This window comes from Ostrea edulis, chromosome 9, assembly GCF_947568905.1.
Source record: "Ostrea edulis chromosome 9, xbOstEdul1.1, whole genome shotgun sequence".
NCBI lineage: Eukaryota > Metazoa > Mollusca > Bivalvia > Ostreida > Ostreidae > Ostrea > Ostrea edulis.
The window spans coordinates 27,600,124-27,624,847 of record NC_079172.1 but is presented as its reverse complement, the minus strand read 5'-3'; the positions used below and the strand labels follow the sequence as shown (position 1 = coordinate 27,624,847).

General features: G+C 35.1%; 1 protein-coding gene and 1 pseudogene across 2 annotated transcripts; one reads left to right on the top strand and one right to left on the bottom strand.

The window, feature by feature from the left end:
* Positions 1-322: 322 nt before the first annotated feature.
* On the bottom strand, positions 323-23,722 carry LOC130050319 (uncharacterized). Of its 2 annotated transcripts, none has more exons than XM_056150038.1 (5): positions 23,693-23,722; positions 8,178-8,418; positions 4,218-4,295; positions 752-988; positions 323-609 (listed from the first exon to the last, which is right to left on the bottom strand). In XM_056150038.1, exons 2-5 carry the CDS (start codon positions 8,404-8,406, stop codon positions 365-367), a joined length of 789 nt encoding a protein of 262 aa, XP_056006013.1. In that variant the 5' UTR covers positions 8,407-8,418; positions 23,693-23,722; the 3' UTR covers positions 323-364. The 2 variants fall into 2 exon arrangements, with proteins under 2 accessions (XP_056006013.1, XP_056006012.1); XM_056150037.1 differs by lacking the exon at positions 23,693-23,722 and adding an exon at positions 10,052-10,127.
* LOC130050497 (uncharacterized) lies at positions 11,625-13,934 on the top strand (annotated as a pseudogene).
* Positions 23,723-24,724: the final 1,002 nt, after the last annotated feature.

The window sequence follows — 24,724 nt, the reverse complement described above, 5'->3', positions numbered from 1 at the left end:
TGTATATTAGCCATTTACAATCGTCAACATACAAAAGTGACTATGTTTGTACACATTATCATTTGTTCAATCTTTGTACCTAAACCATAACTTTTTGCAATAAAGATTTTCAAATGTGACTTACAATTAGCGATCTCCATTCCCATATATATATACTTAAATATTGTTTGATGCATGTCAAGTCACTGCTAATCAAACGAATAATGAGCTATGCAATGAAACGATTTTTAACAAAACCCGAATATCTCATTTCTCGAATATAAGTACATGATCTAGAAATCAAGATAAAAGCATTACATTTAAGGTTCAACAACAATTGTTTGAAAGTATATATTTTATTCAATTTTACACTTTATGGCTATCGTCATGCCTTTGAACAGACAGCACATACAAGTTCCCGTCCGTTTACGTATGGTGGACATTTCAACGAGCCACATATTGCTTCCACGGAATAGAAGAGATAACCATTGTGATTAGAATGACCTCCAGTTATAGTATCAGGGTTCCTATCCACACACGTGTACGTTGTGGCAGCAGCATAACCATGATACCCCGCCATTAGATATCCATCATATTCCAATTTCCAACCTTTGTAACAAGTTTTCCTTGCTAAAGTAATGAGAAAATACACATATATTATGGAAACTATTCTTTTCATACATGATATCTTTAATATATGTGTATAAATACATTAAGTTTATCACATTATGATATATTAAATATTCAAAAACATGTAAAGATTTAAGCGTACCTGGGATTACTTTTAAAACGGATCTATTATGGACCAGGCAGACAGCACAAGGTACATCATGTTGATGGAGTTTGCGCAAGCTACTCAGAGAATCGCTAGTTTCGTATTCTGCTCCAAATACATAAGCTTTACCTCCGTCAGTTCCATCTTTGTACTGGCCCCATTCTGGATCTCTTGGTAGACATAGGGGTTCAACAGCTGCTCCCGAGTGAGTATAATGTGACCCAGCTGTAAATCCTGTCAAAGGAAATTAAGTTTCACATTTGAGCATTGTTATATTACAAAATATATCATTTCTTCTTGTCAATATGAAAAGTGACGATAACGAATAGTGATCATCACGGACCCCTGGACACACCAGAGTTGAGATCAGTTGTCTAGGAGTAAGCATCCCCTGTCGACCGGTCACACCTGCCGAGAGCCCTATATCCTGATCAGGTACATGTCAACAGAATCATCCATAGTCAAAATCAGTGTGCCATGAACGACCTAACAGTCGGTATGAAACACGTCAGACAGCATTTGACCCAATGATGGGTTGTATTGACCAACTAGATCGTTATAACGACCATATAATTAACGAAATGCTGACTTTAATCGAGACTGTTGAAACCCAGTACCATCAACTTGGTTGTCAGTAGATTGCCTTGATTTAAAAACTGACCACAAACATTACAAGCTCTTGCGTATCGAATCAGTTGAAAGATGTAAACACAATTTGCAGGTGATGATGGAATATTGCTACATAAATATGGAAAGTTGGCGGTGGAGAAGCTGAAATCATCCCGTTTTTCATTCTGTTGAGTTATCAGTTTTCCGTTAATGTCTACTTTCAATAAAATATCTAAGTATGAAGCAGAAGTGGACGACTCTGTGGTGTCTTATTTCGAGCTAACAGGGATATATCGAATCGACATATGAATGCAAAGTGAAGATAACTAACAGTGATCAATCTCATAACTCCTATAAGCAATACAAAATAGATAGTTGGGCAAACACGGATTCCTGAACACACCAGAGGTGGGATCAGGTGCCTAGAAGGAGTAAACATCCCTTGTTGACCGGTTACACCCACCGTGAGCCCTATATCTCGATCAGGTAAACGGAGTTATCAGCAGTCAAAATCAGCGTGCCAAGAACGGCTTAACAATCGATATGAAACACGTCAGACAGCATTTGACCCAATGCAAGGTTGTATTGACGAACTAGATCGTTATAACGAACATAGAATTAGCGAAATGCTGATTTCAATCGAGACTGTTGAAACACCTGTACCATTAACTTGGTTGTCAGTAGATTGCCTCGATTTAAAAACTGACTACACGCAGAACAAACTCTTGCATATCGAATCAGTTGAGAGATATAAACACCATATGCAGGTGATAATGGAATATTGCTACATAGATATGGGAAGTTGACGATGGGGAAGCCGAAATCATCCCGTCTGTCACACAGTTGAGTTATCAGTCTGCCGTTAATGTCTACTTTCAATAAAATATCTAAGTATGAAGCAGAAGTGGACGACTCTGTGGTGTCCTTTATTTCGAGCTCACAGGGATATATCAAATCGACATATGAATGAAAGCTATTATTGTTAATAGACAAAACGTCGTCGATATATCTAAATGTCGAATTGAAGGCCACAACAAGAGATTTTTTCTTCTCGCGTAGAAGGTTTTGAATAAATTCTGCTTCATATGAATATAGAAACAGGTCAGCTAAGAAAGGAGCACAATTCGTGCCCATAGGAATTCCAACAGACTGTTGGAAGACCTGATCACCAAAGATATTGTCTATGAGGAACTCTAGTATATCTTTTATTTCAACTTCAGAGTACTTGTGCGTGGAATCAGAGTGGTGTTTAACAAAGTATGTTTTTGAATGACTGATCACTAGATATGAATATTTCTGTTTTCCGTTTTTGTTGAAGAAGCAACTGTCTATGATGCCAAAAAGCCTAGTCTGTAATTTATCGTGAGGAATGGGCGTGTATAATGTCGAAAAGTCATAGGTTTTAATGTTATTGATTCGGGAAAAATTCTGCAATTTCAAGTTTACTAAAAGTTCTTTAGAATTTTTTAGAATCCACATTTAATTAACACCACTTCTGGCATATGTAGTCGCACAGTGAATAAAAGTTATTATTGTTGATAGACAAAACGTCGTCAATATATCTTAATGTCGAATTGAAGGCTACAGAAAGACATTTTTTTCTCTCACGTAGACGTTTCTGAATAAATTCTGCTTCATATGAATATAGAAGCAGGTCGGCTAACAAAGGAGTACAATCCGTGACCATGGGAATTCCAACACACTGTTGGATTGATTGATTGATGTTTTCCGCCACACTCAAGAATTTTTCAGTTATCTGGTGGCGCCCAGTTTTTATTGGTGGAATAGAGAACCCAGATACAATGTACCTGGGAAGAAACCACTGATCTTCCGAAAGTAAACTGGGAAACTTTCTCACTTACCGGCGCGAGCGGGATTTGAACCCGAGCCGACAGAGGTGAGAGGCCGTATGATTTTGAGCGCGATGCTCTAACCACTCGGCCACGGAGGCCCCCACACTGTTGGAAGACCTGATTACCAAAAACCATGAATATATTGTTAATGAAGACCTCTAGCATATCTTTTATTTCAACTTCAGCGTACTTGTGCATGGAATCAGATTGGTGTTTAATAAAGTAAGTTTTTGGATGACTGATCACTAGATATTAATATTTCCGTTTTCCATATTTGTTGAAGAAGCAACTGTCTGTGATGTCAAAAAGTTTAGTCTTTAATTTATCGTGAAGAATGGTCGTGTAAAGTGTTGAAAAGTCATAGGTTTTGATGCTATTGATTTGGAAAAAGTTTTGCGATTTCAAGTTTACTAAAATATCTTTAGAATGTTTTAGAATCCACATTTGATTAACACCACTTCCGGCATATGTAGTCGCACAGTAAGATAAATTGAAATGTCTCCTTCACAGCTGTTAATACTTTCGTGAGGAGAAAAGATAGGGGCTTGTTAGAGCACTTACTGGATCCAGCAATGTATCCTTGTTTCTACGGGTATTCATGTACTTTAGTAATCCAACATAGGTATGGTAACTCATATTCATTCTATCCATTAACTGGGATATTAAATGTGTCTAAAACTGAAGTATGGTTTTCAAGAAATTCATCTTTTGAAAGGGAAGTTGGAGTATTAATATTGTCACCAAAAGTGGAAGTTCGTTTAAAATATAGTTGTAATAATGAGCCTTACATACAACAAAACAATGTTGTTACAAACTTTGTCAGCTGGAACCAAAATATATTCCTCATATAACCTATCTAATTCTTTTATCGCTTCTGGTTTACTAAACACAGAAGGATAGATGGTAGGTACTTTTGTTTAAATGTGTCTAATGCGAGATTTTAATATTTCTTTTATCCTTTTAACTTATTCTGACAATGTATCCAGTTCTTCTACACTCACCAGAGAGAACCAGCTCAGCATTCGAGGGACATGTCTTCTTTCCCCATCTTGTATAGACGACGCTTTTGTTTATTCTTCCTGTATCATACAAAGACAATATACTCATTAAAGGACAATATAATACAAGGATTGAGTTCAATGGACGTTTGATGGATTCTCATTATTGGAAATCATTTTACGAGACTATGAAAATTTCGAAATCATGTTTCACCAAAGAGAATTGAACATTTACCCATGCTTTAAATGATACCTCTCCTTTTTCTAGAGACAAAACAAATATTTCTATCCGTCAAGTGCACTTTGTAGTAGCAACAACCACGCTCGCTAGGTGGCGCGTCATGTTCTATTTTTATTTCTACAGGAAAAGTGGTACGAGGTTCCACCCTATTTTTTACGGGCTAGTATGGATAAACCTAGAGCCTACGAATGATGCGAAGTTGATCGTTCGGATCTAAAATATCTATATTTAGCGTACCTTCCGTGATTAGGCACATTCCAGAAAATCCCTTTGAGATTGAAGCGAGTAAGCAGAGCGAGTAGATGTAAACATTTACTTAACGGTGAAATACGCAACAAAGAGTAACATATAAATACATTTTATGCATGAATAAATTATACTGAGGTCAAACATGGACGATAATTGCCCGTGTTCATATAGTATATGATTGATTTAGATATCCAAGGAAAGATAACTCCCATTATTAACGTAAACACAACATACCGGTGGTATACAATAATACAATGTTTATACATTTTTGAATGATGAGTGAATCTTTATTTTCATCAGAATCTTTTCCATCACACTCACAGACCTGGTCCCCATACCCCTAACAGTGTCAATCTGTGACTGATAGCAGTGCGGTATTTAATTTGATATAGTCTAGAGGAAATTCGAAATATGTTAGTGACATTTCTTCCTTACTGAATTAGCTGGATTTTTAGTGTTTAAAGAAAAGTGGAGTATGACTGGGGGGTTAAAAATGCTATTTGCCAAATTTTCAACAATATTAATTACAAGACAAGGCAAAAGGGGTCATAAGCTACAGATGATGCACTTTTCACTTGCAAGTTGCACTGCCACTAGTTACACTTAATTAGTGACTTACTTACAGATAAATAAAAGGTGAAGATAACGAACAGTGATCAATCTCATAACTCCTATAAGCAATACAAAGTAGATAGTTTGGCAAACACGGACCCCTGGACACACCAGAGGTAAAGTAATAAAGTAACTTACAAATATCTTATTTATTTATTTATCTATCATTTCATTTCATTTTTTTCATATCATGGTTTGTACTTGAAGAGTCATCGCAATAAAGGGACATTAATTATTAGTGTTACAAAAAAAATCTGATCATGTAGTTTTTAAATTTCTGAATTTTGAAAAAATAAAAATAAATAATAAACATTTCAACTATTCATTCTCACACAGATTCTGATACCACTCAGCCCCCGACTGGCCAGAGAGTTCTGCTTCTGTCAGTTCTGATGCAACTAGCTCAGCCCCCAGACTGGCCAGAGAGTCCACTGTTTCGGTAAATTCTGATAATGATGCAACTCAGCCCCCCCCCCCCCCCCCCCCCCCCCCCCCCCCGATAGCTCTACCAGAAGTTCTCCGAAAAGACTTGCTTATGTTTAATAAATCAGTTTTCCTATTAGTTTAACTTTTGCTCCTGTTCATCAGTCCATTAGGCTATGGTCCAATCTAATTAAATTTAAGATCGTTGATCCGCTCCGTATTCCTCTTCCTTTCCTGTATCTGTGAAGTCCAGAGATGAGATATATTCTTTTCAAAACAACTAAGAATGTTCATGGAACAATTTAGTATTAATTGTTTTCCTTTTATGTTGTATGCCTTATTTCAAAAAATAACTTTCAGGTCACTTTTAAATGTGAAATGGAACATTTTCAATTTTTGACAACCTGACGGTAGGGGTGTTTAAGACACTATACCTCATTTTCTGTAAGGATGTGGAGTAAAAGGAATTCAGATTTGGATTCAGCATACTCAAAATTGGTAATTACACCTGCTTTTTATTGTTTTGGATAATGGTGTTTCAAGAAATAAAGTTGGGTCACTTTTTGATGCGAAATGAAACATTTTCCGTTTTGGCAACCTGACAGTAGGGGTGTTTAAGACACTATACCTCATTTTCTATAAGAAATTGGAGTAAGAGGAATCCAGATGTGAAATCAGCATACTCAAAATTGGTAATTGCACCTGATTTTTATTGTTTTGGGTAATTTAAAAAAAATGGGTGGTGGTTGCTATATTGTAGGGCCTTTCCGACAAAGGAAAAAATAATCAAAAATAAAACAACAGAATGAACATAAAAATAAATTTCAATCTTTAATGATCACTGTCATTGTTGTAAAATGATATTAAATTGATTGATGATTCAGTTCAGTGGACGTTTCAATGACATTTAGTAGAGGAAAATAGTAAAACGAAGCCCATTATAGCGAAGTTTTACAGACAAAATAGGTCCAGCTATTAATATTTCCGTTTTCCATTTTTGTTGAAGAAGCAACTGTCTGTGATGTCAAAACGTTTTGTCTCTAATTTATCGTGAAGAATGGTCGTGTAAAGTGTTGAAAAGTCATAGGTTTTGATGCTATTGATTTGGAAAAAGTTTTGCGATTTCAAGTTTACTAAAATATCTTTAGAATGTTTTAGAATCTACATTTGATTAACACCACTTCCGGCATATGTAGTCACACAGTAAGTTAAATTGAAATGTCTCCTTCACAGCTGTTAATACTTTCGTGAGGAGAAAAGATAGGGGCTTGTTAGAGCACTTACTGGATCCAGCAATGTATCCTTGTTTCTACGGGTATTCATGTACTTTAGGAATCCAGTATAGGTATGGTAACTCATATTCATTCTGTCCATTAACTGGGATGTTAAATGTGTCTAAAACTGAAGTATGGTTTTCAAGAAATTCATCTTTTGAAAGGGAAGTTAGAGTATAAGTATTGTTACCAAAAGTGGAATTAATGCCAAGTTCGTTTAAAATATAGTTGTAATAATGAGCCTTACATACAAAAAACAATGTTGTTACAAGCTTGTCAGCAAAACATATTCCTCATGTAGCCTAGCTAATTCTTTTATCACTTCTGGTTTACTAAACACAGAAGGATAGATGGTAGGTATATGGTAAAACAATACTATTTGCTGTGGAATTTTAATTTTTGATTACGATTTCTCAATTATGCCCAATACAGCGGGCGGGAAATTGTAAAGTGTTATGTAGGGAGGGGGCAAACTATCACAAATTTAAACATCATGATAGAAAATATGCAAGTTCCTAGTATTTTAACAATTGTGATTTACAACCAGAATAAGCCCCAAAAATATATAGTAACATATGCGTCCATTTTTTGTGTATTACAATATGATTATCATAACGTCAAGATCATGATGCTATATACATGTAGTATTCATGCTGAAAAACAACACAAAGTTTAATCGACTGTAACACGAAAACTAGAAAAAAATATTGCTATAAAATAAATTGTTCTATAACCTATAAATCTTAGAGCATCAACTGTGAAAGTTATCATTTATTTTGGTGAAAGGGCCAATTGTAATACTCTGTGGCTCTAGTTCTTTATAGTCTATTTATACCACAATAAAGATTTCAGACGTTTTCTTTCTACGACTCGGATCAAGAAGGTTGCGCCATTTTATCTTGAACTGAGAAACATCGTTCTAAAAATAGAATGTCTACAATCTTGTCTACGTCACAAGTGTCATTCTACACACAAAATGTTCCTGTTTTATTTCAATTGCATGGCGAATTTATATTCTACTTTTTGTCTTAACAAAATGAATTGCTTTCTTCTTCAAATGCTTTAATAAAGTATGTTTTTCTTATCACTTAGAAATCTAGTGGAAAGAGATGCAAAAATAGAAGGTGTGCAAAAATTCAAAGTCATCCATGTATGTTGATATACCTTTTCTTTCAAAATCAGCTTTCAATTGTTCTTTGAATGTATTCATAGATCGTTCCATGGTATTTTTGAAACTTTCAAACTGCTGCTTCAGAGCTCCAACCTGATAATCTCCGAGAGCTGACGACAATTGTCCAGACAGGAAGCCATGTAAGATGTCTTTGCAGCTTCCGGTTTCTTTATTAGCTTGTGAAATATGGACCATCAGCAGGAAGGTTAGTAAAGGTATCATTGTAGATGTAATCTAGCAATGAAGGAAATACATATAAGTACAATTACTACCATCATCATCACCTTCCACGTTTTATATCCATGTGTGCGTGGTGTGTGGAGGAGAGGATGTGCGCGTGGTGTTTGAGAGAGATGATGTTTGTGTGTGTGTGTTTTATGAGAGGGGGTATCTGCGTGGTGAGAGAGATGATGAGAGAGAGAGAAGTGTGTGAAAGAGGGAATGTGTTTGTGTGTGCGAGAGAGAGGGGATGAGAGAGAGAGAGAGAGAGAGAGAGAGAGAGAGAGAGAGAGAGAGAGAGAGAATGTGTGTATGTGAGAGAGAGGATGTGTGCGAAGTGTCTATGTGAGAGAGAGAGGATACTACTACTAATAATAATATAGCCTTTATTTATCCAGGATTACATATTTAGCGATAACGCTAGTTTTCAATATGGTCCTGCATATAACATACATACAGACAGATATTAGTAAAATAAACACAGATTAAAAGAAGTAGAATACATATAAACTTAAGAAATAATTATGAATGTAAGATAAATAGGAACAAAATGAAGCTTAAAAAGTATGGTGATAATCTCTAAGATAATTTCTCTTAAAACACGCAACATTTGTTGAGTTTCTTATATTTTGACTCAAGGCATTCCACACTGTGCTCCCTGAAATGCTGAAAGATCTTCTATAATATTCTGTTTTTGCCCTGGGTATATACAATATATTTGAATAAGAATTTCTAGTTTACCTCTGACTGACGTTTGATATATATTTAAAAACATTTAAATAATCTGGCATTGAACCATGTAAAACTTTATACACTAAAATGACTTTTCTATAGACAAAGTAATCTGATAGAGGCAACCAGTTAAGTTCTGTAAACATGACATTAGATGGCGTTTCAAAATTTCTGATGTTAAGAATTACCCTTGCAGCTCGTTTTTGCAATATAAAAAGCTTATTCACATTTTCAGCATTTCTTGAAAAAGCATAGTATTAAAAATCTTCAGCAGCGCATCGTTTGACATAAAATATCTTAGTCTTCTTAAATGGCCATTTCTCTTGGAAATCTTTTTCATAAGTGATTCTATATGAATTTTCGAGGACAAAGTTTCATCAATAATAATACCAAGTAATTTTGACTCCTGAACACATTCTATGACATGGTTATTTATCACTAAATTTAATTTTCGATACTTTGATAATTTTTGTGCCGATCCAATAAGCATACATTGAGTTTTAGACAGGTTTAAGCTTAATTTATTTTCCTTAATCCACATTATACTGCGCTAAAGATCTTCACACATCTTTGACTCAATATTTTCCACTGACTTATCTGTTACATCTTGTGAAGTATCATCTGCATACATATTTACATGAGAATGTTTCAGTGCTTGTGGACAGTCATTAATATACAGGATAAAAAACAATGGGCCTAAAATAGAGCCTTGCGGAACTCCAATGGTTACATTTTTTTTCATCCGATAAATTGCCTTTCCAAATAACTCTCTGTGTACGATTTGTTAGATATGATTTAAACCATTCAAAAGTATCATTGCATATGCTAAATGACTTGAGTTTGTGTAATAAAACCTTGTGATTGACAGTGCCAAATGCTTTCCGTAAATCTATAAAAAGTACACCAGTAAGTTTACCTTCATCAATATTTTTAAGCCATCTATCTAGTAGAGAAATAAAAGTACTTTCACATGAGTGTTTTGGCCTAAAACCAGACTGACAATCTGTAATTAGAGAATTTACTGACACATACTCATAAAATAAATTAAAAACATGGCTTTCTAAAATTTTGCTAACACAGGGTAAAATGGATACAGGCCGATAATTATTAACTAGACATTCATCCCCTGATCTAAAAAGTGGTACAACTCGTGCCTTTTTCCAGTCATCTGCACAAGAACATGAAGATATAGAATAGGATGTGTGTGTGGAGAGAGAAACAGGACGTGTCTGCGGAGAGAGAGAGAGAGAGAGAGAGAGAGAGAGAGAGAGAGAGAGAGAGAGAGAGAGAGAGAGAGAGAGAGAGAGGGGGGGTTAAAACTTCTTGTTTGGGAAATCGAACACACTTTCTCCGTTCTTCCACTAACTCCATTGTTACACAACTGAATGTATATGAACATGGCATTCTCGTCCTGAATACCGAGGAATGCCACACAAAAGAATGAATGAATGTTAAAGGTGAGTTCAAATACTTACTGGTTTTAAACAACTTTCAGTACTGTAGAAATCGCATTTTAGAAAATATATGGCTATACAGTGATAGTATACTTTTTGTTTAATTGTTTAAGTGTCAAACATGCATGTCATCATTATCGAATTTCAAAAACGGTGGGTCGGGTGCAGGGGTGAACCCCTCCCGGATATCTATGCAGTGTTTAACATATTTTCTATCTCACAAATATTTAATTCTATTAGTAAAGTATAACATTAGAATCAATTCAATTTTTTCCACATATAAAACCATGGTATTCCCTGACCCACTAAATGCAGACCCCCGGTATGTTTTGAATATTGTAATAACATGTTAACTGTACATTTTCCGCTGTTTGCAAATTATTTTATGAATGATTAAGTAACTTGTGTTGACAAATTTATATTGATGGCAACTGCATATTTCAAAATTAATTTACTTCGTTCTGCTGAGTTGTCACTATTAATATTATTATTATGAGAGAGAGAGAGAGAGAGAGAGAGAGAGAGAGAGAGAGAGAGAGAGAGAGAGAGAGAGAGAGAGAGACAGACAGACAGACAGACAGACGAACGCCACATAAATAAAATGGCAGCCGCCAGTTAAATCATATTGGTGGCCGCCAGACAAATTAAGTGGTGATTGTCAGATAAATCAGGTGGCGGCCTCCAGACAGTGGCAGATAATAAGTGAAGATTGCCAGTTAGATTAAGTGGCGGTCTCCAGGTATATTAAGTGGCGGTCGCAATATGAATCAACTATTTCCACCTTACTTTATTCAATGGTCATGTTGTAAATTTTCTTTCCAATCGGGATCGGGATGCATTAGTTTCATTATCATCTCATATTCATGTTCATCTTCATATTCGATTAATGTTCAGAAACATCTCTAATAAAAAATACTAAAATGTTTAAGTACTCGAAATCCATTTGTGTTAAATCTCAGTAAATGTAGCACGAATCGATCAATTTATATCAATATGTTGCAATTGCAATCCGAAAGTAGAGAACTCAAAAAGACGATGGGTGGCTTTATCGAGCCGAGAACCTACACAGAGACAAATATCAAAGTTAAAATTGAAACTCTCCAGCAAAAAGAAAAGTTTGCATTCTAGTTGAAACAATCAATCCATAGTTTCCAAAAATGGTTTTTGGATGTGTCCATTTCAAAGGAACATTGCAAAAATCCTATTTAAATTCACCTATACGCGAAAAACGCACAAAATAACAATACATTTGACTTTCCCAAGCAGATTTTCATATGAAATGGGTCAAGTCTCCATTGTGAACTAAGTAAAATATGTTGGTACATATTCGGGTGTAATATGTTTTGTAAATAAAAGTGTGGAGACTTGACCCACTCCATGATAAAAACTTAATTCTTGTGTATAACTTTTGTCGTATTATCAAGAATTTTTTTATGTCCACGACGGGTGACTTTAGATAGCTTGAAACTGGGATATTCCTCATGGGATAGATAGTCAAGGTGGTATAGCGGCAGTCTTTGGGCTAATGAATTCTTGGATCTGAGAATACTGCTGTCTCATCAGGAAGAAGACCCTCTTACGATGTCCATTTCTCCGGGGGTTATTAATGTACAGCATACAAAGAAGGCAAAAAAACCCATGTCAATCAATCAATGGACTGATGCCTTCTTGATTTTCACGAGCATCAGAATTCAAAAGGACTCATCAGAGGCCCCACCTGTTAGAATGCATGAGCCTCTTTAGAGAAATGCATAGGCTCTATGGTGATGCAGCATGGAGGACCTATGATGAGTCCTTTAGAAAATTAAAGGAATCAGTGGACCTTGCATGGCAAAAACCAGTGGAAGAAATAAGAGGAAAATGTATTGCGCTGTCCCTAAAACCCAATCATTCTGGGCAGCCCTTTCGTAACAAGCAAGCGGGAAGAGTCCGCTTTTGCTTCGCATTCAACCAAGGAGAAAAATGCAAAAACACCCCATGCCAGTTCTCCCACACCTGTCAGTCATGTAGGGGCCAGCACCCCAAATATAAATGTACCTCTGCATCTCAAAGACTCCCAGAGAACAGAGCTGCCAACCCCAGTAAACCCAAATATGCTAAATAAAGAGTTAGAGGGGTATGATATAGAGCTGAAGGCCTATTTGGTAGACGGATTTACATATGGGCTTTCCCTGGGTTGTGCTACAACTCCAATAGCCCCATTGTCAAAAAAACCACAATGCAGCATTACTACATAACGATATTATAGAAAATCACACCAAGAAGAGTCTAGAACTCAACCGTATAGCAGGTCTTTTCTCATGCCCACCATTTGACCCTTTTGTTTCATCCCCTCTAGGAGTGGTACCAAAGTCTGAACCAGGAAAATTCAGAATTATCCATGATCTATCTTTCCCAAAAGAAAATTCGGTCAATGTTAACATACCCAGAAAAAACTCGGTTGTACATTATGACACCATTGACTGGATTATTCAGCTAGTTCAAAAATATGGCAAGTACTGTTTGATGGCAAAAACTGATATAGAAGATGCTTTTAGAATAATCCCTGTCAATCCATCTGACTATCACTTATTAGGCTTTTCCTGGAATGGAAACTTTTACTTTGACAAATGCTTACCAATGGGGGCAAGCAGTTCATGTCAGATTTTTGAACAGTTAAGTGTAGCATTACAGTGGGTTATGCAGTCGAGGTATAGTGCAGGGGGTATGTCCCACATCCTAGATGATTTTTTCTTCATTGGCCCAACTGATTCACCTAATTGTAAAAATGATCTAGCAAATTTCCTCTACTTGTGTAAGAAGATTGAACCCCCACCACAACCATAACTATTTATGGCATTGAGATAGACTCAATAAAAATGGAAGCACGTCTTCTCCTGGACAAAGTTAGGAAGGTCGAACAAAAACTCTTAGACATGCAAGGAAAAAATCATACAAATTTACGTGATCTTCAAGCATTAATTGGGTTATTGAACTTTGGTTGCTCTGTTATTGTTCCTGAACGTACTTTCTTCAGGCGTTTAATTGATTTGACCTGAGGTGTAAAAAATCACAATGACTTGATTGAACTTCCCCATGAAACAAAAGCTGATATGGAAACATGGCTCACATTTCTGTCCACCTTCAATGAGAAATCAGTTTTCTTGTCACAAAAATGGTTTTCCTCCGATCACCTCACATTGTATACCGATGCTGCTGGGTCCATGGGGTTTGCTGCCATTTTAGGGTCCCATTGGTTTGTATCCCATTGGCAAGACAATATGAAGGAATATCAAATTGCAATTAAGGAACTTTTCCCAATAGTGCTGGCTATTGAAATATGGGGCAATGAAATGAAAAATAAAAGGGTACTTTTTATGTCTGGCAACTTGGTGGTAGTTCACGTTATTAATAAGCAAACCTCCAGAGAAAAAATCCTTATGAAATTGGTACGCCGCCTGGTGTTGGCAATCCTCAAATGGAACATACATTTCAGGACCAAACACATACCGGACAAACTCAATGTTGCAGCTGATCGATTATCTCGATTCCAATTTCAGGCAGCCTTCAAGTTCATGCCATGGTTAAATCAACAACCAACACACATTTCCCAGGCGTTCTTGAAAATCTGAACCCACAAGCACGCCAACTCCTAGCAGTCGCTTTATCCAATTCTACAAAGGCCTCATACAAAAGATCATGGGACTTGTTTGCTCTAGAATTTCCTAAAATCAATTCCCTCCCAATTACGGCTACAGTTTTGTCGAATTTCATAGCACAACTTTTTTCAACAGGTTACTCTCCCAGTAGTATATCTTCACATGTATCGGCAATTAGCTATGTGCACAAAGTGTTGTCTCTCCCAAATCCCGCCGAGGCAATTTTAGTCCGGAAAATTCTGCAAGGGTGTCATCATTCTGCACCGAGCAAAGATTCCAGGTTACCAATTACTGCGTCAATAATGTCAAAATTAATGAAAGGCGTTGATTGTTCAGTACAGAATTTATGTTCCAGGATCTTACTCAAGTCCATTTTCCTTTTGGCATTCAATGCATTCTTGCGTTTGGGGGAACTTGTTATCAAATCAAAAGGTGAACAACACAAAGTAATTCAGAGGGATGACGTTACATTCGAATTTCAACATAAAGTTCCTACTGCAGTAATGATAGTGTTAAGAAACTTCAAAACAAATAAAACACATGACCTTTTCCAAATAAATCTTAGAGCTTCAAGCAACCAGGAAATGTGCCCAGTTAAGTCACTGTATCTTTACCTACAAACATTTGCAACCAAAAACTTGCAGAACACAATCCGCTTAATTGGCCTGAACCCAGCTCTACATAAAGGCCATAGTTTCAGAATAGGGGCAGCTACACATGCAGCACATTTATGGTATTCTGAAAACTGTATTCAGAAGATGGGCAGATGGAAATCTGATGCTGTTCGTAGATATATACGTTTGCCAAGCTTTACAATTTGAATTCACTTATCCCCATATTTAATATAGCTAGCCTTCTCAATATTGTCAAGTCAGATGCGCCATATACTAATGTTTGACACATATCTAATGCTATATCACTTCTAGTTCCTTGTTGCAGAATAATAAAACTCACAGGTCAGAAGTCAACTGTTGTGGGTTTTTTTCTTTTTCTAGTCAATAGTAATTGAGTAACACAGGTCAGGAGTTAACTGCTGTGTATTTTCTAGTCCCTCTTGCAATTCAACCAAAACACAGGTCAGAAGTTGACTGCTGTGTATATTCTAGTCTCCTTCCTGAAAATCTCAGCACACAGGTCAGAAGTCAACTGCTGTATGAATTAATCCTCACTCCTGAATCTTATGTACATAACTTACAGTTAGGTGCCATGTCACAAGCCTTTAGGCTTCTTTACATACATTTGAGTTAGTTCCCAACATTATTTATGGTGGTGTATGGTAGCTTTTCCATATTGATGTGTCTACTAATTTTACTTGTGTAACAGGGGAGATCACTTTATCATATTCAGGGATTTTTATAGAAGCAACTTGTGCTGTCAGTATTGTCTAGATCTCCCCTTAGCTGTTTTTGTTATCATTATATAGAATGATAATATTTGTTAATTGTCATCTAATAAATGACAATATTTCACACAATACCGGTGTTATGTTATGTTGTTGTTCCATCATTATATGGAACTCTGCCAGAGCACCAATATTACATAATGTCTCTTCAGTGATGCTCAACCGAAATGTTTGAAATCCGAAATAACTAAGAAGTTTTAGAGCTAAATATAGCCAAAAACAGTGTGCCAAAAAAGTGGAGCCAAATTCGTCCAAGGATAAGAGCTATGCATGAGGGAGATAATCCTTAATTTTGAAATGAATTTCTAAATTTTATAACAGCAATTAAATATACATCCGTACTTTCAAGCTAGTAACAAAGTACTTAGCTACTGGGCTGTAGAGACCCTCGGGGACTAACAGTCCACTAGCAGAGGCATCGACCCAGGGGTCATAATGTAAAACTTATACAGTACCAATTTTGATACACCAGATGCGCATTTCGACAAATAATGTCTCTTCAGTGATGCTTAACTGAAATATTTGAAATCCGAAATAACTATGAAGTTTTAGAGCTAAATATAGCCAAAAACAGCGTGCCAAAAAAGTGGAGCCAAATTCGTCCAAGGATAAGAGCTATGCATGAGGGAGATAATCCTTAATTTTTAAAATGAATTTCTAAATTTTATAACAGCAATTAAATATACATCCGTACTTTCAAGCTAGTAACGAAGTACTTAGCTACTGGGCTGTAGAGACCCTCGGGGACTAACAGTCCACCAGGCGATTTAATTCTTACAAGGCAAAGCCTTTAAGTGTATGCTTCTTTTTAAAAAATGATATTGAATTTCAAATTCACAGTGGGAGTATAAGGTAGACGAGGGAGATCTTTTAACCATTGATATTACTATTGAAAATATCCAAGTAGCTATTATAAATATATATGGTCCAAATACTGATAATCCTGGTTCTTATGAAAAGGTCAGACATTCTTTTGAGCATTAATAATTATACTTTTGCACCATTTGGTGATATTTGTTTAAATCCAATATTAGACACACAAAATTAATTATCACAATGTTATTTACCCTAAATCTAGAAGAAAAAAAAAGGTTCTCGAGTTGATGAATGATTTACAACTTCTTGATTACTACAGGTGTGTATCCTGACCATAAAAGTATACTTGGAGAAAACAAAATCTTAACACAAACTCGTTTATATACGGCCATAAGAAAATACAAGGTAAAGAAGTTTTCTATCTAGCTTACATATCATGTCATTCAACAACAGGACTCTGGAAATTCAATAACAATCTACTGATAGATGAATACTATGTATAAATCTATCTAAGGTCAAACAAACTATATCTAAATTACAAAATCAGTATCTCATACTGACACTATAGACAACAACCATGATAATATTTTTTTCATTCTCATGGAAATTCAAATTACTACAATTTCACACTCTCCTTTAGAGTGGAAAGAGACAAACTTGAAAACTCCCAACTGAAAGAGATTGAAATCATATAAGTAGACCGTAACATTAATTCAAAACTTTAGAGCTAAAAACTTGATCTTGAAAATGTAAGGTGAAGATAACGAACAGTGACCAATCTTATAACTCCTATAAGCAATACAAAAAAGAAATTACATATTATCAGACCACTGGCTAAATGGTAGAAGAGGGACACAGTAAATATATTTTTTAGAATATCGTATCTTTTTAAACAAAACTATCAAAAGGGTAGAAAGAGAAAACAAATCAGGCTATATATGACTATTAGGATATTCTTTATCATGGCAGAGTCTTGTATGAAACTCCTTACTCATGTAAGGATTCAAATCTTCGGATATAAATTTGGAATATATCATGAAACTCTTGCAAATACCGAAGTAGCAATTGGGTGTATATTTGGCAAGTAAAATCTTGGCGGAAAGCTATCTAACCGCTAAAAGAAGCCAAATTTGTCACCCCGCGGATAAAAAACCGCTATATGGTATATATAGTTCGGAAAAAATATATCTTTAAAAATAGCTCATCACCAGGAAGTGATGTCTTCACTGTATAATTTTAGAAGGTATTTGGAAATACCTCAAGACCCACATTGTATCGGGTTTTAATAATATTTTCAAGAAAAAGGAGCTTCCCATCTCGCAAAGACTGGGAGTTATTACGTGTTTCCGAAAGGTGAAAAACCCAGACAATATCCGAAAACCTGTCGTCCAATTACTCTTTTAGATGTGCTTTATAAACTTATATAGGGGTCTCTCAGTTATAGAATATTACCTATCATAGATTATGTGGTATTGGAAACTCGGTCTGGTTTTATAAAGGGTCGGTACATAGGAGAAAACACTGGGTCTGTGCATGACTTCATGTCGTTCACAGAATCAAGCAATACAACAGTATTACTTGTGCTCATAAATTTTGGAAAGGCTTTTAACTTCGTATCTTGGATTTTTATTTTTAATGTATTTAATTATTTTGGATTTGGAAATTATGTAAATACTTCAATAAAAAATGAAATAGAACTATAATATCATCTGTATTACAAAATGGTTTCCTATCAGAACAATATGATATACAGAGAGGTGGTAAAAAAGGTGATCCTATTGCTCTTTGTGGATTTGTCCTCTGTGGAGAAATATTAGCTATTCTTGTAAAACAGAATGCACATATATCAAAGGTATAATAGTGAATGGTAAGGAACAACTATATCCCAATATGCTGATGACACAAATTTGGCTCTCGATGGTACACCTATGTTTCTTTTTGTTACATTTGACACTATAGACTGCTACTTAACTTTCTCTGGATTCAAAATAAACTGCCCTGGATTTCTCGAAATAAACTTTTAAAAAGTAGAGACTCGGACTTCAGTCTGAGATTTCACTCAAATTTTGACTTTTTTAAAGTTTGAATTTTTTGCTCGAGATCCAGGATAGTTGAAATAAAAAATAGCTTGGACAGACTGTAATTTTTTTCGGAACAAATATATATCCATAACAATTACATGCACTCGTAATTAAAATTAGATCCTATGATTCGCTCATCTACTATCGCTACACATAGGTGTAGATTGTTCTCCATAATAGATTGAAACTATAGGGAAGATGTACAAATTGTTCTTGGATTTAGAGGATAACAAAATGTCACAATCCTTGAGTGGATATTTTTGCAGTACATGGCAAAGGGGTGGTTAAAATGTTAAATTTTGGAGATAAAAGTGGATATACTTTTAAATATCATAGCAATGATTTTTACATGATGCTCTTCAATTTTGGTTACCAATAATGAGAGTAACAGAGGATTTTTTTTTTCATGCAAAAAAAAATAAAAAATATGTCGGTAGCAATATCCAAGTGTGGCATAATGCAAACTTGTGCTTTGTGATAAGAATATTTACTTTAAAACATAATATCAACATGGTGTAAAAAAGAGAGAGTTTTTAGATGAAGTTGGGATTTGTTTATTGCTACAATATTTTTCACAAATAATTAGATTAACAAATGTATGTACAATCTAATACAACGGTATTACCATTTCTATGTCTAAGTTTTTAAGGCTATGTCCGTCAAGAGATCATGCATTACAAAATGTACGTCATTTATCATTTTTGTTTACTTTGGATCTATAATACTAAATGCATATCTACATAAAAATAAAAAAAAAATCATTTTCATGTCACTAATGTTATTTTTGGTGAAATACCATTCACTTCTCGTAATAAAGTTTATTGAGTGATTGAATATTGTTTAAAATCCCTCTCGAGAATCTTTTACTCATATGGAAATGTCACCATTGCCGGCGAAGGACCGCAAAATTTAAGCCTATGCTCGGTGCTTAAACTTTTGAGAAGAGATGGATCTTTATTGTGCCACAACTGCTGTGACACGGGACCTCAGTTTTTCCAGTCTCATCCGAATGACTTAGTCGCCTCTTACGACAAGCAAGGGGTACTGAGGGGATATTCCATAGGCGCCTGGGTCAAGGATATTGCACTATAACCTATATGTAAACAATGGAGGAAATTCGAACCACGAATAAATATTTGTTCCCGATCTATGGTGTCTCTTTTTACATTTTTTCATGTTTCAGAAAGCTTAACTACACGTGTCATTACCACAGAACACTAATTTATCCACGTTTTAAAAAATTGTCTGATTTCACTGATTCGTAGTTAAATATTATGAATCAGTGAGATAAGACACAGGTTATGTCCATTATGGTTGTTACGAACAGCTACTGAAAATAAGTAGTTTGCAAAAAAATAATACACAAGTTTAATAGCGTGTGTGGCCACCATTTGCACCGATGCATTCTTCACACCTACAACCTATTGAACAAATAAAGCTATACAGAAATGCCCTGGAAATGTTCTTCCATATCCGCAATAAAGAACGACGCAAAGCGTCCACCGTAGCAAGGGGGGTTGACTCTTGACATTCTATAGGCGGTAAATCCGGTGACAAATCATGGTAGCATATTTACATTTTCTTGCTGTAGATAGCACGTGTGGTTTTGCATTGTCTATAAGCAGAATGACGTAATGCTGGTTGTTGTGAATAAATGGAATGACGTACTGACGTACAATCTCGTCACGGTAGCTTACACCAGTGATATTGTCCTCCACAAAGGGGTCCTTCTATGTGTTTTAACCCCACTCAGACCATAACGCTCCCTCTGCCGAATTGGTAGCGCTAAATAACGCAAGCGTCAAGGTAACGTTCTCCAGCACGGTGGTAAGACCGAACACAACCGTTATTGCTGTCATGATGAAATATTAACTTGTCCGTGAACAGAACTTCAGCCATATCTCTGTTATTCAGACGACGATGCCTCTCACACCACGCTAACCTAACAGAGTGAGTGGTATTTAACAAAGTAATTTTTTGAATGAATGATCACATGATTTGAATATTTCAGATTTCCATTTTTTAAAAGGAAATATTCTATGATGTCAAAATTTTAGCCTGTCATCCATAGAGACGAATGAAAAGTCAGACTTTGATTCTCTTGATTTGAGGAAATTTCAGATTTACTTCTTTAAACCATATTAGGATCCATATTTGATTTACACCACTATTGGCATATGTCGTGGCACAATACGTTCCTCCTTCACAGCTATCAATATTTTCGTGAGAAGCAAGAAGAACATTATTAGATCCAGCAATTTATTATATGCCCATCAATGTTTCTTTTCTTTTCTTTCTTTTTTATGTTTTGATACTGTGGATTTAACAGAGTGTGATCCGATTTTCCGAATCACCACACTGTGGTTTTCTGATTCCGTATCAGTATCCTCTGAAACTGATGCTGTCACAATGCATCAACGCAACGTTTTTTGTGGGAAATATCGACCGCGTCACAAACAAAACTGCGTACACAAAATATAATTTTCTGCATATCTGTGTTTAAGATAATTCGGATTTTATTTATTATCTTATAAATGTGGCTTTAAAAATATATAAGGGGTATATAATGAATTTATCATTGCTACGGTAACTTGCTCCCAAGAGTTGAATCACGTCTCGTTGACAGGCGCGGATCATCAGATTAAACTAAACGTCTCGCGTCTCGTGTGATCTGATCTGTGCCTGTCAACTCGACGTGATCAGACTCTTTGGATTAAGTTACTCTAGTAATAATATATATGTATCTATGTTTGTAAGGGTTTTATGAAGTTTAGGAATCCAATATAGGTACATGTATGGCAACTTATATCCATCAATCCCACTGACTAGGATATTAAATGTGTTTAAAACATAAGTATGATTTTGAAGAATGCCAATATCTTAAGATATAGGTAGGAGTATCAGTAGGTTTGAGAAATGTGGGATTAATGCATTGGAATGTTTAAAATACAGTTGCAATAATGAGCCTTACAAAGACAAAGTTGATACAAGCTTTGTCAGCTGGAACCCAAACATAATTTGTCAGCATGATGGGGCTAGGCAAAGTAATTATATATCGAGTTCTTCATATAAAGTTTGGCACATTGACGTTAAATTTAGTACGGCCATTTAATGATGTCCTGTGAAAACTGTGTACTATTGCAGTGTACTGTAAAATAAAATGGAGACAATTCAACTCATCAGACCGAGATTCGAATCCGGAATCTCTATACAGGTGTTTCACGAACTTAGCGCCGGCGATCGAAACCGTCTGTTTGTAACAGAAGCACAATTGTCTAAAGCAAACACCCAAAATACTATTCATAAAACAAACTAATTAATTGACTGGTTGTAAATACATTCGTCACTGCTGTACTTTCTGGATCAAGAACTCTAGAAATATTTGATTTATGATAAGTAAATAAGAATATCCGTATTCTCTCAAAACAGTGTATATCTACACCAATAAGTCTGAACATTCACATGTGACAATACCTCGAGTATGAATTAGTAACGTGATTTCTTTTATAAAACCTCGTTTGTAAAAAAAAAAAACAAAAAAAAAAAACAAAAAAAAAAAAAACAAAGACAAGAACTCCATCAAGCATGCATGAGAATGCAGGTCACTTGAAGTAAATGTATCGCGTCATTTTATTCTTTCTTTAACGAATGAAAGACATTGATGGAAAGGTGAAGATAACGAAGAGTGATCAATTCTATAGCTCCTAAAGAGAATACAATGTTTAGATCAGGGTAAATACAGGTCCCTGGACATACCAGAAGTGATATCAGGTGCCTAAGAGTATTCATATATTCACAACACGTTAATGTTGACAATTGTGTAGTAAAATGTACGATTCGAGCGTGAAAGAATATAATAAAACTTTCAATTCTATATTGAATTTCTACATAATATCACACGAAAACCCTTTGAAATTGAAGACGGTTTTGATGTTTTCAAGTTTAATATTGTATTTTATTGGTTAGGAAGTTTTCGAGGATCAATTTGAGATATGATGATTAAAATATTAATTCCGCATGACATGTATTAGACTTCTGACAATTTGAAAGTTAAATCACTGTTCATTAAGAAGAAAATGGTATTAAAAGTATTCAATATGAATGGTACATACTATTTAACTATTCGTCAGAAGGTTTAGAATTGACTTTGAACCCTATATGCACTTTTTATCTATGTAAGCTCTATGACATCAACAAATAAAGAAAAAAGTAAGGAACGTTTTTGTAAAAATCTGTTTTTGCAAATTCGGAGGAATAGCCCCAGTTGAAAGTTTTAAATGTCACCGTTTTGTTATTAAGTCACAATATCTTTATATTCAAATAATTACTAAGGAATGCGTTATAGTTGCTGATGGCAATGGAGATGCGTGAGTGGTATGCGTAATAGACCTATTCTACTTGAAGTGTACGATTAATCTTCTAAAACATGTGAAGGAATCAGAGTTTGTTTGAAAATATCTTTTGGACATAAGTGATTGTTGACGATGCTTTTGGACGGGAGAATACGACTCTATTTGTATATGAAATTAAATGATAACACTGATCTCAAAAGGAGGATACCTACTGTTTAACTCTTACATGTATGCACAACAAAGAAAGGGGTATTTTTCCTGAACGGACATCCTTTTTTATTTTGTTTTCCTTTTTTTTTTTTTTTGAAAAAAAAAACAACAACTCCTTCATCAATGGTTAATGAACGACGAAAGGGGCATTTTTCCAGAACGAACAACCTTTTTATTTCGTTGTTTTTTCCCCGGAAACACCTCCTACATTAATGATTATTGAACGACACCGTGATATTGAATTCACGATTTAATTCAAATTTCATCCAACTGCCAAAATGGCTGTTAATTTTCCTATTTTAGGGGGACAATTACCTTTACAATTAGCACTGAACAAAAACCAACGAAAGCAGAAAAAAGATAACCTGCACAATTTTTTTTTATCATAACAAAAGCTGCCGAACAGTTCCGTGGGATAAAAAACAATAACTTGGAAAGTGATCAAGAATTACAGATTTTTTTTTAAATCTCCATTGCTCAAATATACAATGTACCTCTATATTTTATTAAACATAATTAGGATGTCATCATATCACAAATTAGGATGCTTTATGTAATCTACAAAATTCATCACAATTTCAAAAATGATATTACAGTAACTTACCTGATTAAGATATGATGCCCTTGCTGAACGGATGCATGCAACTACGAATTTAAATATATTTCTGAAAAATGGGTGGTGATTTTTTGGAAAGCTGTTACCAAACACAAAGTGTTCCTGAAGAGATCTTGAAAACATTTTTTTCCGCAATACAGTATGAAATATGGGTGGTGAGTAACTCGGAATATGTTACAAAATATATAGTCCTACTGGAAAAATTTTGATTCTGCGATAAGATATTTGTGCCATTTTAACCTAGTAGAAAAATGGAAATAAATCGTTTGTACGAATTATTGAATCGTAGAAACTATTTAGAAAGTCTTTTCTAGGATTTCGTAAATTGTACAAACGATGCAAGCTTTTTGTACGATTTAATAAATCGTTTGTACGATTGAGAAAGGTTATTTGTACGATTTAGTATAGGGCATGGTGGCAAGAAATAAAGTGACTGTATCCGGTGTTAATGCCCCGGTTTTATTAGAATGTGTAATTTTGCTTAGAAATAGGCCTTGTAATGAAGGAAATAACTATTTATAGGTAATATATAATGTTAATTCAAGAATTTATTGGCTCATCGTTACATTCATCTAAAATACCTTAAAAAATCAACTTAATACTGTCTACCTCTTTCACCAACTTGGAACACTGCCCCCAAAATTCGAAATTTCTACGTATTTCAATGCAATATTCATAACAAATGCCTATCAATCTTGTTATAGTTATATCTATCGTTTTACTCCATCAACCGATAGATATAACTATAAAGTCATCTTTTCTGAAGATTCCAGGTCTATATTACATCAGGTTAAGAAGATATATCAGTTTTTATGTTCAAGGTAAGAGGTCAAGGTCACTAGAGTCACTTGAACTTGATACTTTGTAGATCCTATCATCCTTCTATCATTTCTGAAGATCAAATGTCACAATTAGTCGCGGTTCTAAAGTTATAAGTTTTTCTGTCTATGGACAGAGGTCAGGTCACTGGAATCTATTTAACTTGATACTAGTTTATAGGCCATGTCATTTTCTTCTCAG